At 50.0% G+C, this 21,380-nt stretch overlaps 2 protein-coding genes across 2 annotated transcripts in view; one reads left to right on the top strand and one right to left on the bottom strand.

The window, feature by feature from the left end:
• The first annotated feature begins 1,314 nt into the window (after positions 1–1,314).
• Positions 1,315–21,380, top strand: part of PLA2G5 (phospholipase A2 group V) — a 65,355-nt gene continuing 45,289 nt past the window's right edge. Inside the window, exon 1 of the mRNA XM_070077032.1 lies at positions 1,315–1,422. The gene's annotated coding sequence lies outside the window, so the exon portion shown is untranslated. The remainder of the gene's footprint in view (positions 1,423–21,380) is intronic.
• LOC100351425 (phospholipase A2, membrane associated) lies at positions 13,580–18,006 on the bottom strand. The gene is made up of 5 exons (XM_002716003.5): positions 17,894–18,006; positions 16,724–16,773; positions 16,373–16,517; positions 16,029–16,135; positions 13,580–14,022 (listed from the first exon to the last, which is right to left on the bottom strand). The coding sequence occupies exons 2-5, from the start codon at positions 16,761–16,763 to the stop codon at positions 13,880–13,882; spliced, it is 435 nt and encodes a 144-aa protein (XP_002716049.1). The 5' UTR covers positions 16,764–16,773; positions 17,894–18,006; the 3' UTR covers positions 13,580–13,879.

The following is a 21,380-nucleotide window of genomic DNA, read 5'->3' as shown; positions in this document are numbered from 1 at the left end:
GCATGCGCACGGTGGGGGTGGTGCTGGCAGGTGTGTACAGGTGCATTCTTCTCTGTGGGCCGTGACTGTGAGAACAAACTGAGCGAAGACAATGTAGGGGTTAAAATACAGGCTCTGGGGTTAAATATCTGAGTTCTGTCGCACTTACCTCAGCTCCCTATGGCTTGTTTGTTTCTTCAAACTACAGACAGAATCGATGCTTCCTGCATGGGTTTATTTGAAAACAGAGATTCAGGGAATCTAGAACACTGGGTTAATGGCCGGTACAAAGCCACCAGAACTATTAAGAGTGGAACCCAGATATTGCTCTACCCCAGGCCAAAGCAAGTCCCACTGGGCTGCTGGGCCATGTGAAGCAAGTCAGAAATCAAAATGGAGTTGTTTGTATCAAAATCAGTAAAGCCAGGTGGTGTGTGAATGCCTGTGCCAGAGCCACCACCTTGCACCAAAGCCATCCGTCTGGTACTCACAGATTCCTGTAACCAGATCCCCTGGTGAAAGCAAAGCAAAGCACTTTGTCAAACCTGTAAAATTCCCTCGCGGGGCCTACAAGATTGTTTCTGCTCTCAGAGATTGACGGGAAACAACGTGTGTCGATGAATGAGTTTTATAATTTTAACCATGGCTACTTAAAGTTTTTTGTCATCTGCAATTTTGTATTCTTCTCTAAAAACACAATCAGATTTATGAAAAAGGCTCTAACAAATGTTCTTAAATGCAGGTTTTCTTACAAAAAATTGCAAAGCCACTGCTCATGGAAATTAAAGTATTGTTGATTCTGTGTTTAAATGTTTCCTCTTCTAGGTTCCAAAGGACGTTTTTCTGTGATGTAGGTTGTAGCTATAGAGTGCTTTGGGGCAGCTCTGTGAACAGACAGAGCTAAGTTTAACAACGGGCTCCTGGGACAGTTGCCCCGGGGATCCCTTCTCCTAAAACCTCTTTGTTGCTTCAGTGTGGCTCAAAGGGTTGTTGACACTGACTCCTGGGCAGCTCCCTCTTCTCCCACTACAGGGCACCAGATCAAGAACCAGGTCAAATCTGACCTGGCGATGAGGGACAAATAAAAGCTGGCCGCAAGGCGATTGATCAATGATGTGCTCAAAAAGGATTTTGACCACGAGGAAGTAGTAAAAATCAAAGTAAAGGCACTGGTGTCAACCTCCAACAAAATTAAATAAGAACAAGAGATTATAAAAAAAAAAAAAAGAGTTCTTGTGCATGGCTGCCTGTAACTGCTTTATCATGCATTCATAATCAATTAAGTCAAATCAAAAAAGGAGGTCCAGCCAAATGGAGAAAATGTTCCTAAAAGAGACATAGAGGTGACTGGAGCTGGAGTACATGAACACTACTTAAGCCCAGCAACCCAGGCCGTGGCCACGTGATGAGAACCTGTTGAGTCTGAAAGCCCAGATAGGCAAGGTAAGCAGTCTGGGAGGCTGGCCTGCGGCCTTGTTTCTCCTCTATTCTCTCGATGGAAAACTGACTCTGTATGCTGAATCTCCTCCAGGATATACAACTTGATCCCCAGACCTAATAGAAAGATGACCAGCCTTTTTTTTTTAAGATTTATTTATTCATTTATTTGAGAGGTAAATTTACAGACAGAGAGAGGGAGAGACAGAGAGAGAGGTTTTCCATCCACTGGTTCACTCTCCGAATGGCCACAAGACCAGAGCTGGGCCGATCTGAAGCCCGGAGCTTCCAGTAGGTCTCCCATATGGGTGCAGGGGCTGAAACACTTGGACCATCTTCCACTGCTCTCCCAGGCCATAGCAGAGAGCTGGATCAGAAAAGGAGCATCCAGGACTCGAACTGGTGCCCATTTGGGATGCGGGTGCTGCAGGTGGCAGCTTTACCCGCTACGCCACAGCTCCGGTCCCCAGCCTTTTTCTGTAGTAATGCCCCCCACATACAGAAGACCAAATAGTGTATCCAAAAATGAGAACCTAAATTATAACATGATCTTATAGCGACATTTGTTTTGCTATGAGGCACAGTGAGCAGGCAAAACCCCTCTTCTCAAACCAAACTAAGGGAGAGAGAAAAAGTTTTACTAAAGACTTCGAAATGTATAGGTAGGTTGGGTAAGGTGGTCATCAAGTCTGATCCTACCTAGAATGTAGCTCTACTCATGGCCACTGCCTCATCTCATGGGGGAGTGGACACTGTCAGAACATGCCTGTGATGACAGATTTCTCGCCGAGGCCTCCAAAGATTTGGGATGGGACTGAGCACCCCTTAGCTCCCATCCTAAAAGCTGCCTCCTTGGTCTCCTTTACCAGGGCCTGGGAGGACAGGGGCAAGCTAGGCAACACGAGCAATGTCAAGATGGGTGCAGGCCAGTTAACTACAGCTTCATACTGTGACCCACGAGCAAGGAGAACCAACCAGGCCCATCTACCCCCAAACCACACCAGTTTTCCATGAGGAAAGCCGGAGCTTTGGGCAAACAGCTGAACGCTTAGATAGTTGGAGGGTTTGGGTTAACGGCTGAACTCTTAAGATAGCAGTGCAGCTTGGGAGAGTGTGGGCTGACGGCTGAGCTCCTAAGATAGCAGTGTGGCTGTAAGATGGTGTCGCTTCTCACAGTCCGGCAAAGTGGGGTCCAGAAATTCTAATGCACTCAGGGAAGTTCCCCTTGGGGACTCTACCAGCTATTTTATATTCTGTTTCCATACATATACTTTAAAAAAAAAAAGATCAATGGGAAAGGCTAATTCTTAGACCACAACAGGTCTTTTGGCTCTTGGTCTATCTCTCTAATTTTTTCCTCTATTTTGAATCTGCTTAGTTTTACTTATGTTAAGACAAAGACAAACTGAAACAAAAATAGAGCAATGCCAGCTAAAAAGTTTTTCTTACGGTATTTCAGCCAAGATAAGGGAAAACACTGTCAGATTAATAATCCTGCAATTTAAAGCAGCTCCATGGCAACCAGCATACCTAAGAATCCTTGTTTTGGGAAATGAGACTTTCGCTTGCCTTGCCCATAGTTAAGGTGGTGAGACGCTCTTGACTTTTTGACCTCAGGCCTTGGTCAAAATCTTGAGCAATAATCAAAGGTCTTTGGCTGCCACAGTGGCCAGGAAATAAAACCCTGGAACTTTTTTTTAAAAAAAGATTTATTTATTCATTTGAAAGTCAGAGTTACACAGAGAGAAGAGAGGTAGAGAGAGAGGTCTGCCATCCACTGGTTCACTCCCCAATTGGCCACAGTGACCAGAGCTGCGCCAATCCGAAACCAGGAGCCAGGAGCTTCTTCTGGGTCTTCTGTGCAGGTGCAGGGGCCCAAGGACTTGGGCCATCTTCTACTGCTTTCCCAGGCCACAGCAGAGAGCTGGATCAGAAGTGGAGCAGCCGGGTCTCGGGTCTTGAACCGATGTCCATATGGGTTGCTGGCACGTCAGGTCAGGGCGTTAACCCGCTGCACCACAGCGCCGGCCCCAACCCTGCACCTTTTAAAGAACTGTTTCACAAAGTGATTCCCAGCCAGGTGGATGAGTTAAGCAAACAAAGCCAACACAGAGAAGAGACGCAATTTTGTTATTGGCTTTGTTGTTCCAGTCAGTCCCAGTGACAACGTAAACATGCCACAGTCAGCCCCAAAATCCACTTGAGACTGAAAAGAAGGAAAAAACAAAGCTGCTAGGGGAAAGGCTTTGCCTGATAATAAGACTTAAAGGTGTCATGGGCCTGCAGGGTAAGCCACCACCTGCCACAGCTGGTTCAAGTTCCGGCTGCTCCACTTCCAATCCGGCTCCCTGCTAATGAGCCTAGGAAGGCAGTGGAGGATGGCCCAAGTGCTTGGACCCCTGCACCCACACGGGAGACCTAGATGGAATTCCGGGCTCCTAGCTTTGGCCAGATCCAGCCCCAGCCAGCCATGGTCGCCATTTGAGGAGTGAACCAACAGATGGATTTCTCTTTCTCTCTGTCTCTCCCTCCCTCCCTAACTCTGCCTTTCAAATAAGTAAGTAAATATTTTAAAAAGAAAAAGAAATATTAAAGTTTTGCCATATGAACAAGTAACCTTAACTTGTCCCATTGTGTCAGAAACATAATTTGGTTCCAACTATCTTTTTATAAATTGGTGATTTATATTACTATATTTCTCTATCTCATGACTACATTTCTTTTCTTTTTTTCTTAAGATTTTATTTACTGGGGATGGTGCTGTGGCATAGCAGGTAAAGCCACTGCCTGCAGTGCCAGCATCCCAGCTGCTCCACTTCTAACCCAGCTCTCTGCTATGGCCTGGGAAAGCAGTAGAAGATGGCCCAAGTCCTTGGGCCCCTGCACCCACACGGGAGACCTGGAAGAAGCACCTGGCTCCTGGCTTTGGATCAGCACAGCTCTGGCTGTTTCAGCCATTTGAGGAGTGAACCAGCGGATGGAAAACCTCTCTCTCTCTCTCTCTCTTGCTCTCTCTGTAACTCTGCCTTTCAAATAAATCTTTTTTTTTTTTTGACAGGCAGAGTGGACAGTGAGAGAGACAGAGAGAAAGGTCTTCCTTTGCCGTTGGTTCACCCCCCAATGGCCGCTGTGGCCGGTGCACTGCACTGATCCGAAGCCAGGAACCAGATGCTTCCTCCTGGTCTCCCATGTGGGTGCAGGGCCCAAGGACTTGGGCCATCCTCCACTGCACTCCCGGGCCACAGCAGAGAGCTGGCCTGGAAGAGGGGCAACCGGGACAGAATCTGGCTCCTCGACTGGGACTAGAACCTGGTGTGCCAGCGCTGCAGGCGGAGGATTAGCCTAGTGAGCCACGGCACTGGCCTCAAAAAAAAAAAAAAAAAAAAAAAAAAAAAAAAAAAGAACAGAACAGAAAAAGAAACTGAGCTCCTCTACAGCGCCTCACAGGCAGGTGGGAGATATTGCCAGCCCCCACCTCTTCCCTCAGCCTGCAGTAAGTGTGTGTATGTATGCGTGTGTGTGTGTGTTTGAAGATTTTATTTATTTGAAAGGCAGAGTTACAGAGAGAAGGAGAGACAGAGAAGGATCTTTAAAGGAGGTACCTTTCTCTGAAGGGAGGAGAGAACTTCCTCTCTGATTATGGCCCTGTCTAAATAAGGTCAGAGTTTATAGACTCAAGAGGCTTCCGTAGCCTTGGCAGCTCATGACAAGAGCCTCAGGTGATTACTGGATAAGAGTGTCAGTTGTTAAATCAACAACAGGAGTCACTGTGCGCTTGCTCCCCATGTAGGACCTCTGTCCTTAATGTGTTGTACTCTGAGAATTAACGGTACGACTAGTCTTCAAACAGTACTTTATACTTCGTGTGTCTGTGTGAGTGCACACTGTTGAAATCTTTACTTAATATAGAGTTGATCTTCTGCATATGAAGATAATTAAAAATGATTCTTAATGAAGAATGGGATGGGAGAGGGAGCAGGAGATGGGATGGTTTGCAGGTGGGAGGGCGGGTATGGGGGGGAAGAACCGGTATAATCCAAAAGTTGTACTTTTGAAATTTATATTTATTAAATAAGAGCTTTCTATTAAAAGAAAAAGGAGTCTATCATCTGCTGGTTCACTCCCCAAATAGCTGCAATGGCCAAAGTGAGGCCAATCCAAAGCCAGGAGCCAGGAGCTTCTTCCAGGTCTCCTACACAGGTGCAGGGACACAAGGACTTGGGCCATGTTCTACTGCTTTCCCAGACCATAGCAGAGAGCTGGATCAGAAGTGGAGCAGCTGGGACTTGAACTGGTGCCCATATGGGGTGCTGGCATTGCAGGCGGTGGCTTTACCCACTACACCACAGCGCCGGCACTGCAGATTTTTAATATAGAGATATCTTATAGAGAGAGGAACCAAAAGACTCTTCCAAGAGACTATTAGAGCTGATAAATGAATTAAGCAAAATTGCAGGATACAAAATCAACACATCCAAATCAGTAGTATTTTTATACACCAACACAATGTCATTGAGAAAGAACTAATAAGAATCCCTTGCTGGGGCCGGTGATGTGGCTTGACCGGTAAAGCTGCCACCTGCAATGCTGGCATCCCATATGGGCACTGATTTGGGTCTGGTTGCTCCACTTCTGATCCAGCTCTCTGCTAATGCGCCTGGGAAAGCAGCAGAGGATGGCTCAAGTGCTTGCCCCTGCACCCACACGGGAGACCTGGATGAAACTCCTGAGGCCCAGCTCCTGGCTTCTGACCAACCCAGCTCTGGCCATTGTGGTCATTTTGGGAGTGAACCAGAGGATGGAAGATCTCTCTATCTGCCTTTCTTGCCCTCTGTAACCCTGCCTTTCATATAAATAAATAAATCTTTTTAAAAAGATCTCATAATAGCTACAAAAATTTTTAAATACCTTGGGATTTAACCAAGAATGTGAAAGACCTCTACAATGAAAATGACAAAACACCAGTGGAAGATATTGAAGAAGACACACAAAAAAGGCATCACATGTTCATAGGTTGGAAGAATAAATATTATCAAAATTTTCAAACTATCTAAATCTATTTACAAATTCAATGCTACCGCCATCAAAATACTAATGATATTCTTCATTGAATTAGAAAAAACAATCCTAAAATTCATATGGAAGGGGCTGGCCTTGTGGCATAGCAGGTTAAGCTGCCACCTGCAGGGCCAGCATCCTATATCACAAGTTTGAGTTCCGGCTGCTCCACTTACAATCCAGCTTCCTGCTAGTGTGCCTGGGAAAGCAACACAAGATGGCTCAAGTCCTTGGGTCCCTGCAGCCTTGTGGGAGACCTGGAAGAAGCTCCTGGCTTCAGACCAGTTCAGCTGTGGCCATCTAGGGAGTGAACCAGAGGATGGAAGATCTCTCTGTCTCTCTCTCTGTAACACTCCCTTTCAAATAGATAAATAAATCTTTTGAGAATAATTAACATGGAAACACAAAACCTTTGCAAATAGTCAAAGAAATGCTGAGCAACAGTAACAAAGCTAGAGGCATCACCATGCCTGATTTGAAGACACACTACAGGACTATTTTAACAACAGCCTGGTACTGGCATAAACATAGACATTTAGACCAACAGAACAGAGCAAGAAACAGCAGACGAAATCCACTATGATCAACTTACCTTTGACGAGGCACTGAAAACCCTCCCTGGAGAAATGACAGCCTCTTCAACAAATAGTGCTTAGAAAACTAGATTTCCACGAGTTGGAGCAAGGCCCCACTTTTCACCCCGTATAACAATCTGGTAAAGGGTTAATGTCCAGAATATCTAAGGAACTCACGAAGTTCAAGAACAACAAAGCAAGAAATGCAGTTAAGAAATGGGAAAAGGATTTAAATAGACATTCTTTCCAACACATGAAAAAATGCTCAATATTGCTAGTCACCAGGGATATGTAAATAAATACCGCAGTGAGGTATCATCTCACCCCAGCTAGGGTAGCTGTTGTGAGACAGATAAAACCTAACAAACCTTGGTGAACCCTACTATGCTGGGGTGGGAATGCAAATTAGTGCAGCCATTATGGAAACCAGTATGGAGACTCCTCCAATAACTGGAAGTCGGTCCACCATGTGACTTTACCCTCCCACTTCTGGGAAAGTCTTGTGACACAGTCAGCACAGGAGACAGGCCTGCTCTCCCAAGCTTACTGAAGACTCATGTACGAGAACAAAGGGACGAAAGCAATCTAGATGTGCATCAAAGGATGCATAAGGAAAATGTGGCATACATACCCAGTGGAATACTACTCAGCCATCAAAAAGAATGAAATCCTGATGCTTGCAACAAAAGGGCCAGAATTGGAGATCATTATGCCAAGTGAGGTGTGCGGGACTCACACAGAAAGACAAACACGATGCGTTGTCTCTCACGTGGAAGTAAACATATGTATTCAACGTGCATCCTATAATGATGGCCAGAGACTGACAACGATGCCACAGTGCTGTTGGGTGAAGGTCATGGGCCAGAACAGAACGGTGGGGTAACTGCTGTCCAGTATAAGGGAAGAGGAAGGACTAACAGGCTGGTATGTGTGGATTATTCTGTCTGTGTCTGTTGAAATACTGCACCATACCCCATAAGTACAGGAGTATTTCATGCTCGTCCAAAATTTTAAAGATCAAAGATTTAAAAGCAATGTTTGTCATTGCATGCAGTTACAAGAGCGCAACCGCCCTTGAATGTATGCAAACAACCACGTTTCCATGGAAAATCAAAACAGTCACGAGTGGTTTCTGAATTTTGGAGACATCAGAGTGGAGAAAAGTAAACACTGATGTTACTGTCTACAAAACTTGCTGGGAAAATAGGCTAAGAAAGAGAAATCCTTACATCCAGAAAACAGAAATAGTGAAGAACCAACACCATTTTAAATCAAATACAAGACTCCATAAACTTTACCAGCTCATTCCATCTCATATAAGTAGCTCTCGCCTGGTTTGGTCTCCATGAATGATTTTATGACTTAAACAGCATACAATGGCTCAAAAACCTGGGTCCCCGTAACTCATGTAGGGGACCTGGATGGACTTCCATGAGGCTGTGGCCTGGCGGAACCCTGCCTGTTGCAATCACTTGGAGAGTGAACCAGTAAACAGGAGATCTCTCCCTCCGCCCATATCTGTGCTTCTGTTTCTCTGCTTTTCAAATGAAATGAAAATAGATTTTTTAATTAAAAAAAGTACATGACTCCGAATGCTTTTAGAGAGTCCACTCTGGAACAGCCACGGGAGAAATTCTGATCAGAGTTCAACAAGAAAGTGCAGCTGCTTTCGCTGCAAACAGTATCGAAGACGGTGGTCTGAACTGAGAGTGTCACACCAGGAGCCTCAGATTTGTGAATTTCAGACACTCTTTAGAGCATTCACACCAGTACCCAGACCTAGCTTCACTTCATCACGTGGCAAAGCTTCCCTGCACCCCATCACACCAAGTACGCGTGCTTAGTTCCTCATCTCCCATGGTGAGAGGCAGCTGGGGGAATGTCCAGGGACCCACTGGAAAATCTAAAATAAAAAAGATTGAGTTTAGAATTTTGACCTCCAGGGAAGAATGACAAAAATGCCAAAAGGCTTAAAACGTCTAATTAAGGATTCAGATCTTCATGAAGTAACAGTCACTCATCTAATCAGAGTGACTACAATAACTTCAAAAGCAGATGGAAGCAACATAATTCTTAAACTCCGGTCAGGTCAGTTTTACGAAGTAATAGAAAACCTAGAAGATCCCATCAGCACAGGAAATTATGCTGGGCCAGGTGCCTAAAGGTAAAGGAACGCCTCCCGCCCTATGGTCACTTCTCCTGGCGGGCAGCCCAGGGCCTAGCTGGTGGGCAGCCGTGGTGGGGGCGCTGGATCGCAATTGCACCTGCGGGCGTCTGGGCCGGGCTGCGCGTGCGCATCCTACGCGGCAGAACGCAAGTGCACAGACAGGACCTGCAGCAGGAGGGCGGGCGCCCTGGGAAGGTGAACACGCGGGACCCACACGGGACCGTCCACATCCACCGAGGACAAACGTTTCCAGCGTCAGACTTGTAAACTGGGATCCGGAGAGGAAAAAGCTCCTAGCAGGAAAACCTGCCTCCCCGAAACAGAATTAAAGCCTGGCTTCACATCAGTCGACTGAAGCTCAGTTTTTAGTAAAACTTGTCTTTTCTTCCTACTGATCGCCACGGCCGCACAGGGCGTGAGGCTCACAGGCTGCACGCCCGCTCCGACCCTGTGCGCTCTGCCCGCACCGTCTGGGCTGCCCGCTCTCCGCTTTTTCCTGTTCCGGAGGAGCCCAGTCATCCCGCTTTCCGAGGAAGTCTTTGTTCTAGCTCACAGCATTCTTTCTCGTAGACAAACAGTCGCTCTCCCGTTTTAAACTTTCCTTACCCAAACCACGCGGTCACATTTATCGGCTCCTTTGCGTCTTTCCCTCTGGGTGCGTGTTCCTATCTGTCCTCTTGTCATTTCCTTTCTGCAAGTGACTTTTCGAAAGGGTGTTACAGGTTTTTTTTGACCGAGACACAATTACTTGGTTTTTAATACAAATATTTTGTTCAATTGCGTTCCTCAAAAACCTCTCCCACGTTGGTTTCCAGTGTACTTTGTGTCATGAGTTATATAGGTACAGTTTAACTCTCAGAACGCGAGGATGGAAGTGATGAGGTGTTTGTGACATGATCCACCATGTGTGAGTGTGCTATTTATTTCTTTATTTATCTGAGAGGTAGAGTTACAGACAGAGAGAGGGAGAGAGAGAGAGGTCCTCCATCCGTTGGTTCACTCCCCAAATGGCTGCAACAGCTGGAGCTGGGCTGATCCAAAGCCAGGAGCCAGGAGTTTCTTCGGGGTTTCCCAAGTGGGTGCAGGGACCCAAGCACTTGGGCCATCTTCCACTGCTTTCCCAGGCCACAGCAGAGAGCTGGATCGGAAGAGGAGCATCCGGGACTCGAACTGGCGCCCATATGGGATGCCGGTGGCGCAAGGTGGAGGATTAACCTACTGCGCCACAGTGCACCCCAACTGTATTTTATAATTTGTAAAGACATGTGCTCTCTAACAGAGCAAACATTTTTCAACATAGAATAGTAACTATTAATATACTCAAATATATTGTCTTTTTGGTAGAATTCTGTAAGCCAAGAGTACTTGAATTTATTACGAAGCAATCAATGCCTCAATATTTCACTTACTCAGTAATGACTGAGATATTTTGTATGTATTACCTAATTTATGATTATAAATTTAAATTTTAATTGAATACATATACATATTTATCCTTTTTACCTTCTCCTAATTTGCTCATTCTAACCATGAACACTAGATCGCGGATGAGTACGGAGGTATTAGGCAAGCGAAGTCATCATTTCAAGTTACTTCTTGGCCAAAGAAAAACGCGGAGAGTGCAAATGCTGAGGCGAGACACAGAAGCCCGGAGCTCCCGAGGCAGACTTGTCCTCGGTCACAGTCACTTGTCCTAGGTCACAGTCACGCTCTCTTGCCCTCTCACCTCTCAGAAACACAGGCACCCCTTCCTGGCCAGTAGGCCCAGCCAGAGCACAGGCTAGCAACTCTAATTTGCTTCCTAACAAATTTAAAACAATATTTGCAGAAAATTTTACTTAAGGAAGGTGAATTAGAAGGTATTTGGGCTAATTATTATAATCTTTTTAAAAAGATTTATTTATTTATTTGAAAGGCAGATTTACAGAGAGGCAGAGGAAGAGGCAGAGAGACAGAGAGAGAGAGGAGAGAAGAGAGAGAGAGTCTTCCACCCGCTGGTTCACTCCCTAGATGGCCGCAATGGCCAGAGCTGAGCCAGTCCGAAGCCAGGAGCCAGGAGCTTCTTCAGGTCTCCCACATGGGTGCAGGGGCTCAAGGACTCAGGCCGTCTTCACTGCTTTCCCAGGCCATAGCAGAGAGCTGGATTGGAAGTGGAGCAGCCGGGACATGAACCGGCGCCCATATGGGATGCTGGCACTGCAGGCGGCAGCCTTACCTGGTACGCCACAGCGCCGGCCAAATTACTATAATCTTATCACTTTTAACTTACAGAAAGGCAATCTGAGTAGAATTCCATGAGCAATTTCACCACACAGACACAGCAGACAACATGCACAGGAGGAAAAACGCCTGTCTAGACAAAAATTGTATCGCTTTCCTTTTAGAATTTTAGTTATGAGACAGAAAAGGGGGGTAATATAAAAACAGCAGTTTATAAAGAATGATTGAAATCAAATTATGTCTTTCGACAACATGAGACGTTTTTGACAAAAAGGTTCCCTGATTTTAGGGCTGCACTTGAAGACTCTCACCCACCCTGACAGGTGCTGTTTGTAGGCTGTGAGCCACATTTTCAAGGAAGCCAGTTCACACAGCAGCTAGATTTTCAAGGCTTTTTCACTCTCCACCTGCACTATTTCTGCCAGGTTTTTCAATCTCAAATGAGTTCAGGGCTCACTCTTACAGGTTTTCATTTTCGCCAGGACTGGCTGGAGCCACCACCCTCCCACCAACCTTGACTTTGATAACAAAATCTCTTTCTTTCTTTCTTTCTTTCTTTCTTTCTTTCTTTCTTTCTTTCTTTCTTTCTTTCTTTCTTTCTTTCTTTCTTTCTTTCTTTCTTTCTTTCTTTCTTGACAGGCAGAGTTAGTGAGAGAGAGAGATAGAGAGAAAGGTCTTCCTTCTGTTGGTTCACCCCCCAAACGGCTGCGCGCTGTGCCGATCCAAATCCAGGAGCCAGGTGCTTCCTCCTGGTCTCCCATGTGGGTGCAGGGCCCAAGGACTTGGGCCATCCTCCACTGCCTTCCCGGGCCACAGCAGAGAGCTGGCCTGGAAGAGGAGCAACCGGGACAGAATCCGGCACCCCAACTGGGACTCGAACCCAGGGTGCCAGCACCACAGGCAGAGGACTAGCCCAGTGAGCTGCGGCGCCGGCCACAAAATCCTTTCTTTGGTTTACTGGTCTGGCTTGTTTGATGGATCAGTGCAGGTGGGAACATTTTCCAAAATGGTTTCAAAGGTGATTTGCGATTGCTCTTGGTGCTTCCTGGCTCATGCAGTAGACAAAGCTGAGTTTGAGGCCAGACAGCTCTGTTATTACCGCTCAAGATTTTGATCAAGTCATGGGGGTGGTGAAAAAGGCAGACATGTTCACACCCTAAGCCACTCTCAGCCAGGTAAGGCCACATTTTTGTTTTCAAAGTGGATGACTTTTAGGGTCCAGGTTGCCATTGAGTAAGTCTACATTGCAAAACCCCTTGAAGATTTTGTTCCTCCCTTGGCTGAGATACCATAAGCCAAGCTTTTAAACAGACTTTGCCCCATTTTTGTTTCAATTATCTATTGTAATATAAAGCTAAGGAGATGCAACATAGGTACACCAAGAGCTAAAAATTTTTAAATGTTAACTCTTTAATTGCAGTTTAAGATTTTGCTTTTCCAATTGATTCAGAAAATGCATGAAATATGCATGAACATGGACCAAATAGAGCCATTACCTCTGGGTCTGGGTCTCCAAGGTAAACTTCTTTCATGCTTTAGAATTTTAGTTCATTTCTTATCTATCTCTGGAGAGCAAAGAACATTCTAGAAGCTCTAACGAGGAATGTTAAGGTGTTGGACAAAGCACTTTGCCCCAGCACGTGTATCTGGCACAGGGATCTCTTATGTGTGGTGGACAGCCCTTGTCACTTCTGACACTGAATACTTCCATTCTATTGATACTTCTATTCAGTGACTACTTCTCAGGAATGCATGCATTAGTTAGGCCTTGATGAGTGACTCCATTTTGATTCTGACAACTTCCACATAGCCCAGGAGGCCAACAGGAGGTGCGCTGGCATGCAGAAGGGAGGGGATACTTGTGCCCCATGCCAGCTGCAGAAAGCTGGACCCCAGCGCTTCACCCCTGCACCCCCTTGCATTCTCAAGGAAGCCCCTGCAGGAGGCACCCACCTCACGGCCATTTACAGAGAGCACCAGGTGCCAGGGTGGTGGCGTAGAGGGGTTAGCGCAGAGCCGCCTGGCCCCTGAGCCTGCCTTTTTCACTCCCGCGCTGTACTGTGTTCTACCACTTTGTCCTGCCCGACAGCAGCCCACACAGCAGAGTGCCCCTGCACACCCAACCCAACCCAGACACACAAGGTTTGCTGGGGAATCGCTTTATTCAGAAGAGGGTGGAGCTCTGAGTGCTAAGCAGGGAGTGGCCTTGGAGGAGAGTGCGGGACCTGGGGAGATGCCCAGCTGCCCAAGGAAGCAGGGAAAGGGGCCCGGTCAGACCCACCCCAGGCAGGCGCTTCTTGTCCTGGGTGGCCACAGAAGGGCTCCTGCCTTGTCTCCAGGGTGGGACAGGAGTGTTTTCCCCAGGACCAGGTCTTGTGGGTGAGGGTGGGAGTGGGCGTGAGACAAGGAAATTCAGCACGGGGCAGCAGGTGTCCAGGGCCCGTCAGCAAGTCTGCTTGACTTGGGAGCAGCGGCTGTTGGAATAGTACTCGTACTTCTTGTTATAGGTATTCTGATTGGCAGCAAAGCAGTAGGCAGCGGTCCTGTCGCATTGACACAGCTGACTCCGGCAGTAGTCTGTGTCTTCTGCAATCACAAGGAAATAAACACGGGACAGGGGGTCATGGGGGTCCGCAGCTTGCTGTGGGGTGCAGCATGGACCCTAGGCCTCCAAAGCTTCCAGGGTCAGACCAACACCCACACGGGAGATCCTCTGATGGAGGGGGAGACAGAATTCCTGCTTTCAGGACGTGAGCTCCCAGCAGTCACGCACTGGGAGTCTTCACAGGTCTTCCTAAAAATCATCCTCATTTCCTCTTAGTAGACATGTAACAGGGGCAAGGTCCCACCCCTCGGAGTTGCAAGTGGACTGTGAATGGTTGGGTTGGAAATGAACCCTCTATTCCTTGGTTATATTTGGTCTTTTAGGATCATGTGACCTGGTGCTGACCAATGAACCACTGAGGGAAGGCCGGTGAGGACTTCTGGGAAGGAGTCACTTCCTGCCTCCACACAGAGCTGAGCAGTGGGAGAGCCGCCCGAGAGGGTGGGGCCGCTGTGCTGGAGCCCCAGCCGCTGCCTGCACGGCCCTGCGTGGATGCTGCCAGGACAGCAGAGCCCAGGGCTGGGGAAGCCTGGGTCCCGGATGCTGGGGCTGAGAAGCTGCCCCAGGCCCGGCCCTGCCTCCCCCAGAATCCTTACACGGCAGTCGGCCGGGCCGCGTTCCCAGCCACTGTCAGTCGGCACCTGCTGCTTGGGACCTGCCCGCAGGGAGAGGCCATGGTGGAGAGAGAGCTCCTGACCCTCCAGGACTCGGGGTGTGGGCGCAGGCCACGCCCTCCCGCCCAGCCTGGATCCCCTGTGCAGGACCCCAGCACCCTCCCTGCAGCGCCAGCTCTCTGCTCCCTGCAGCGCCAGGCTCTCCACTCAGAGTCTCCACTGCCGGTCCCGTCCTCGCGTTCTCCCTCTGCCCGGCCGGCTCTCCTCTGCCTTGGTCGTCACCCTGCCTGGAGAGCTCCCTGTGCCCCTGGGGGCCTGCCTGCCTCTCGGTCCGAGCAGCGCTGTTGGCCCCGTCATGGCCGGCCCCCACTCCAGCGGGTGTTATCAGTCATCTCCTCACTGACACCCGGACCTGCTCCCCCACCTGGCCTCATCTCTGGGTGCCCATCCCCCTCTGTCTCCTTCCTGGGCCTTGAGCCACCCAGTGGGGGAGCGCCAGACCCCCTGCAGCTCCCTGCTGCTGCCTCTGAGTGTGGCCCAGGCCAGAGCCCCCCCCCCCCACCAGCTGCAAGTCCCCCTCCACCTGCCCCTGTGCACTGATAGAACTGCCCCTCCCCACACTCCACCCTGGCTCCTGCCACCCTCATCTCCGTGGTGCCCCCACAGTCACAGACCAGGCGCTCCCTACCCCACCCCTACCCAGGCCATCGCCACACTGGGCTGGCGCTGCCTCAAATGCATCTTGGTTTCATTCTCCACCCCTTCCTCCCTCCTGACCCCCACCTGCTCTCAGCATTTGTCTGCTCTATGCCCCGCCCCCTCACTCCTCCCCTTCCTGTCGCATCCACCCTGCAGGCGGGGCCAGTCCTGAAGTGCAGGTGACCCTCACTCCTGTGCGTACCTGCTCCCTGCTGCTCTGGGACAAACTCCAGATGCCTCCCGGGCTCAGGGCCTGGCTTGCCTCAGCCCCTTCCTCCCTCCCCAGCGTCACTGCTCCCCACTCCCCCTCCTGCTCAGTCTCCCTGGGCAGCACAGGGTGGCGTCTGCACCTGCTCTGGTCCCTCATGTCCGGGCTGTGATCTCTCCTTGCCATGCCCGCAGTGCCCCTCCCTGGCTGTCTGCAGCATGGCTCCAGCCCAGCTGAGATGGTGCTGCTCTCCGGGGCTGACAAGCGTCTGGCCCTGGTTTGAGCGCTTCCTCTGCTTCCTTCCTTCCGGAGTGTTTCACACGTACTGTTCTCATTTTCCTTCCCACTCATCTCGGAGCCTCTTTTGCAGGGACCATGTCCCTTTGTGTCTGTCTGCGGCGCCCAGCACACCGTGCGCTCAGTGAACCCATGGGAGAAGCCTGGCGGCGGCCCGGCCCTCACTCACCGCAGGTGATGGTGTTCCCGCTGAGGCTGTAGTGGTAGTTCAGGAGTTTGGTGCCACAGCCACTGTTCTCCAGGCGGGTGTAGCAACAGTCATGGGTAGCACAGCACCTGGGGAGGAACACATCCTGTTGGGGGGCTTCCCACAGCTGCAGGGGACCTGGTGCCCTGTGGTGTCACCCCCTGGATCCCGGGGAGACACTCAGTGGCTCTGGAATCATCTAGAGCAGAAGTCTAACACCTTGGCAGCTTTTCCGGCTGGCACCTCCTGGGACCCCTGAGCGCGGGCAGCACCAGCCCTGCTGGGGCCGGAAGTCAGCGGAGGGAAGGGAGGGCTGGGGGCCTCACCGATCTGTCGCGTCCAGGGGGGTCCCTGTGCCACCCAGGCCGCAGTAGCAGCCGTAGAAGCCGTAAGTGGTTGAAGGTTCTTTTCCCGTCGTGAACTTGATCATTTTCCGGAAATTCAGAAGATTCCCATGGGCCTCCCACAAGCCTGAAAAGAAATTGGGAAATGGCCTGGGCATGGGGCACGGGGCCCTGTGGCCTCCTCCTCTGTTACTCTCCAAACTTCCTGCCCCAACCCCGAAGTGTCTACTCCTCCCCCTGACAGAGGACAGCAGCAATGGGTGGGAAAACGGGTCTGGGGTGTTTCCCTCCCTGGGCTGCCCCACGTCTGCTGAGGTCAGGTTCAACACTCACCAAAGGCCATGATCATTGCCAACAGCAGCAGGGCCTTCATGACGAGAGTCCTGTGAGGGACAAGTGCGCATGGATTGGCCTGCACTGCTCTCCTAGGAGGCCTCAGCTTCTGCCGTGGCCCCTGCTCTCCGCCCAACCCACCAACCCCAGAGAGCATACACATGCTCCTCCCCCTCCAAAGCCATGTGCAGGGTGGCCCCCTCTGTCCTCAGGGAAGACACATGGAGTGACTTCCAACGCTGTACACACACTCCGCCTCCTGACCCTTCCCAGCTCTGGGGATCAGTGTCATCCACGCGAGTCCCTCAGCCCCCTGGAGACCCTATACGATAGGCTGACGACTGAAAACCCTTAGTGGGTTGGAACCCCAGTTCATTCCAGAAAAGCAGGAGGTTCCTGTGGTCAGAGGTTGCGTCTCCCATTGGATGTAGCTTGCGTGTCTGCACGTGGGAGTCAAGGCTTGGAAACTTCCAGAATACTTCACTTCAGCGCTAAGCAGCATCCTATCCTGCTAGATGCTCCCACCCTGTTCACACATGCTCATGCACACTTGCACACACACACGCATGCCTGCACACACACATGCTTGAGCTGGTGCAAACGCACTCTCCTTCAGTAGCTCACACATGCACACACACACTCCCACACTCAGTCTCCCGTGCACACCACATTAAGCCCAGGCTTTCTTGTGCCCATGTATCAACACATGCTTACACACACATGCACACACACTCACAAACGACACAAATGTTCTCAAAGTCAGCCAAAGGCCAGGAGTTCTCCTGCTCTTTTTTTTTTTTTTTTTTTTTTTGACAGGCAGAGTTAGACAGTGAGAGAGAGAGAGACAGAGAGAGAGAGAGACAGAGAGAAAGTCTTCCTTCCATTGGTTCATCCCCCAAATGGCCGCTACAGCTGGCACGCTGTGCCGATCCAAAGCCAGGAGCCAGGTACTTCTCCTAGTCTCCCATGCAGGTGCAGGGCCCAAGCACTTGGGCCATCCCCCACTGTACTCCCGGGCCACAGCAGAGAGCTGGCCTGGAAGAGGAGCAACCGGCGCCCCAACTGGGACTAGAACTCAGAGTGCCGGTGTCGCAGGCGAAGGATTAGCCTAGTGAGCCGCGGTGCCGGCTTTCTCCTGCTCTTGACTAGGCTTCATTTCTGGGTACTTACCTCTGGAGGATGCTGGAGTTGCTATTTTATTTCCGTGTGACTCTCTGGTTTTTTTTCTGAGTTCCAGCTCCCTTTAAGTAGCTGCTCCGTCTAGGACGCTGGGTGTGGGTGAGGTAGCGGATGGGGATGGGTGTTGTCCACTGGTGGACTCTGTGATTGGCTCACCCATGCCTCTAAGTAATCCCCTGTCTTCCCCTCATCAGCTGGCAAAACAGAGTTGCAGGCTGAGACCTTACGTGTCACGGGCTGGCGCCAGAATAAATTTCAGGTCATCTCGAAGCCGAAAGGCTTAGCTTCTAACTCAGTAAATTTCCGCTACTGGCTTTAAGTGTGACCACCGGGCAGTGCTTCTCTGCGGCCACTCTCAAGGTGACAAGGTCCTTCTGTGGTGGCAGGCTGTGGACTCGTGAACAGACAAGGGGGCCCTTTACTGAGGGAGCATCACTCAGTGGGCCATCTGGGAACAGGGAAGAGGTTGTTCGTACTCTTCATTCAGTCTCTCAATCATTTGTTCAAAGGAAGTACACCCAGAGCCCCTACAAACCAGGACACCTGCGGGGCCATCCCCAGGCCTGCCCCTAGGGAATCCACAGTCCGGAAGAGAATGGTAGTTGGTCTATCCTAAGAGCCAGCCAGGGCCTGGTGTTGTGGGGTAGAAGGTAAAGTCATTGCCTGCAATGCTGGCATCCCATATGGGTGCCGGTTCGAGTCCTGGCTACTCCACTTCTGATCTAGCTCCCTACTAATGGTCTGGGAAAACAGTGGAGGATGGCCCCAGTGCTTGGGCCCCTGCACCCACATGGGAGACCTGGAAGAAGCTCCTAGCTTCTGGCTTCCATCTGGCCCAGTCCTAGCCATTGTGGCCATTTGGCGAGTGAACCAGGAGATGGAAGAGCCTCTCTCTCGCTCTCTCTCTCTCCCTCTCTTCATATCTCCCCCCCAACCCCCGTAATTCTTTCCTGCAAATAAATAACAAATCTTAAAAAGAGAGCCATCCAGGAAGCTTCCCTCTCGGAAGGGGAATTCACTTCAGTGCTAGTGTTATGGGTTGACTTGGGTTCCCTTCCTGTGTTCAAGTCCTCATCCCCATGACCTCAGAATGTGAATTCTCTGGAAATAGGCCATTGTACAGGCAGGCAAGTCAAGGCCATTGGGGTGGGCCCCAATCCAACCCGACTGGGGTTCTCTGTGAGGACACAGACACACGCACTGAGGGAGGAGGACGGGCGGAGACGAAGGCGGAGATGGGCAACGCTGCTGCAAGCCCAGGAAGAGCCGCGAAGGCCACACGGCCGGCAGCAGCCGGGGCAGAGCCTGGAGCAGCTTCGGATGAGACCACCCTAGCTTGTACCTTTGACCTCCACAGCTGCGAGACCATCAGCTTCCATCGCTTCAGCCCGCAGCTGGTGGAATGCAACACCCAGCAGAAAACCAGGGTGAGCAAGCTCAGCCTCAGAATCTGGGAGCCTCCCTCCCTGCCCCTCTGCTCTCCCCTCCTGGAGCTGTGGGTTTCATGCCTGAGCAAGGGTGCAGAGGGCTCAGCCCGGGGCCAGGCCAGCCCCGCTGGCTAAACACCTCACCTGTAGCACCTGTAGCTACAATAGGCAGAACGCCCTTCCTGCCACAGATCCTGGAGCCCCAGGCCAGTATCGGGTCCAGGACTCAGGGGATAGCATTTTTCCAACACGCAGGGACCCTGGGAACCTCAGCCAGGAGTTCTCCATTTCACACCTTTTCAGGATTTTTCAAAAACAACCTCTGGCAGGTTTTATTAAAGGAAAATTTTGCCTGGTTGACTTTCCTCCATCTGTTCTGCCATGCTTCCAATGCTGTCAACATCTCCTGGATCAGTGATCACCAGGGTGCACACTCTGTAGCATTTTCCACACGTGGTGCCAGCTCCGTGTCATTGTCACCGTCCTGATGAACATTGGTGTTGGCCACCATGGCGTGGTCCTCCGTGTCGGACAGCCTCAGAGCTGGGCAGCTGTAGGCGAGGGTGACTTTTCCATTTGCCTTGTATGATGGGCTTTGGCGTTGGCTTGTGACAGCTCACACGGCCCACGTTTCATAGCACATGGAAGGCTGGAGTTGATTGACACCAGCGACTTTGTGGCCACCTGCTCTGTGACCACCGACTTCCCATGATAGGTGTGAGGCAGTCCCCAACCCACAGCAGTGGTAGAGATGGCCGAGGAGCAAGATGGACTTCAGGGATTTTTTTTCCAGGATATTCCTCAATATGAGTTTGCATGATATGTTCCCACAATTGGATTGAGGGGAGACAATTTTTTAGCAGTATCACAGAAATGATACGTGCCCTTCTCAGGGATCTTATCAATGGCCCATGATTATGATAAGTCTTGTTACTGCTGAGGTTGACCTCGATCACTTGGTGAAGGTGGTGTATACCAGGTTTTCTTTTTTAAGATTTATTTATTTATTTGAAAGGCAGAGTTAGAGAGAGAGAGAGAGAGAGAGAGAGAGAGAGAGAGAGAGAGAGATTCTCCATCTGCTGGTTCACTCCCCAGATGGCTGCAATGGCCAGAGCTGGGCCAATCAGAAGCCAATGAGTTTCTCATTGGTTCTTGCTGAGATTCATTTGCATGAATGAGCAGACGCCTACGTATTTTCTTTTACTTTTTTTCTCCTGTGGAGGGGAACCCTTGGGCTGTTTGGATACTTACAGCATCATCTTCAGACCATGCAAAAGTATCCACTTCAAGAGTAGCCTGCTATAAATGTATTGAATTTGGAGTTCCACCTGTGGGCAAGGCAAGATGATTTGCCAGCTTAATATGGTCCACGGGCTGGGCGGTCCCCACCCCTGCTGGACACCCTCTCAGTTTGTGTTGTTCACCACACAGCTTTGCTTCTGATATGAAGTGATTTCCAACAGATAGGAATCTGCCTCTCTCTCTTTTACTGCTCTCTTTTTACTCTCCTTTTACTCTTTTTACTCTCTCTTTTTACTGCTCCTTTGCATGGATGGACCGTCATTTCTCAACCGTTCTCCCAGGGATTGGCATTTGGGTCGTTCCCAACATTTTGCGATGACAGTGCTTCAGTGGGCGACCTTGAACATGGCACACGTGTCTCCTGGAAGGAGTCCTAGCAGTAGGATTAGTGGGTCAAAGGGAAGTACATGTGTAGTTTTGTCCGGGACTGCCCAATTCCTTCCTCGAATGGTTGAACTAGTTTGTTTTCCTGTGACCAGTATGAGAATGCCTGCTCCTCCATGCCATGCCAACAGAAGATTTTGCTAGACTTTTAATGTTGCATGTGTTCTTATAAATAAAACAGCACTGTTACCTCAACAGGTGTTTGTTGAAGACCTACTCAATAATCCAGGCAATTCAAGTACGATATGGGGGGAGACGGTGGTGAGCAAAAGAGAAACAGTGTCTCCTCTGATGCCATTTCAGCCTAGCAGTGGAGACCAGCATCACTCCTATAATCACACACACACACAGACACACATATACAT

Source organism: Oryctolagus cuniculus, chromosome 7 (genome assembly GCF_964237555.1).
Source record: "Oryctolagus cuniculus chromosome 7, mOryCun1.1, whole genome shotgun sequence".
Classification (NCBI taxonomy): Eukaryota; Metazoa; Chordata; class Mammalia; order Lagomorpha; family Leporidae; genus Oryctolagus; species Oryctolagus cuniculus.
This window is presented reverse-complemented; position numbering and strand designations above follow the sequence as displayed.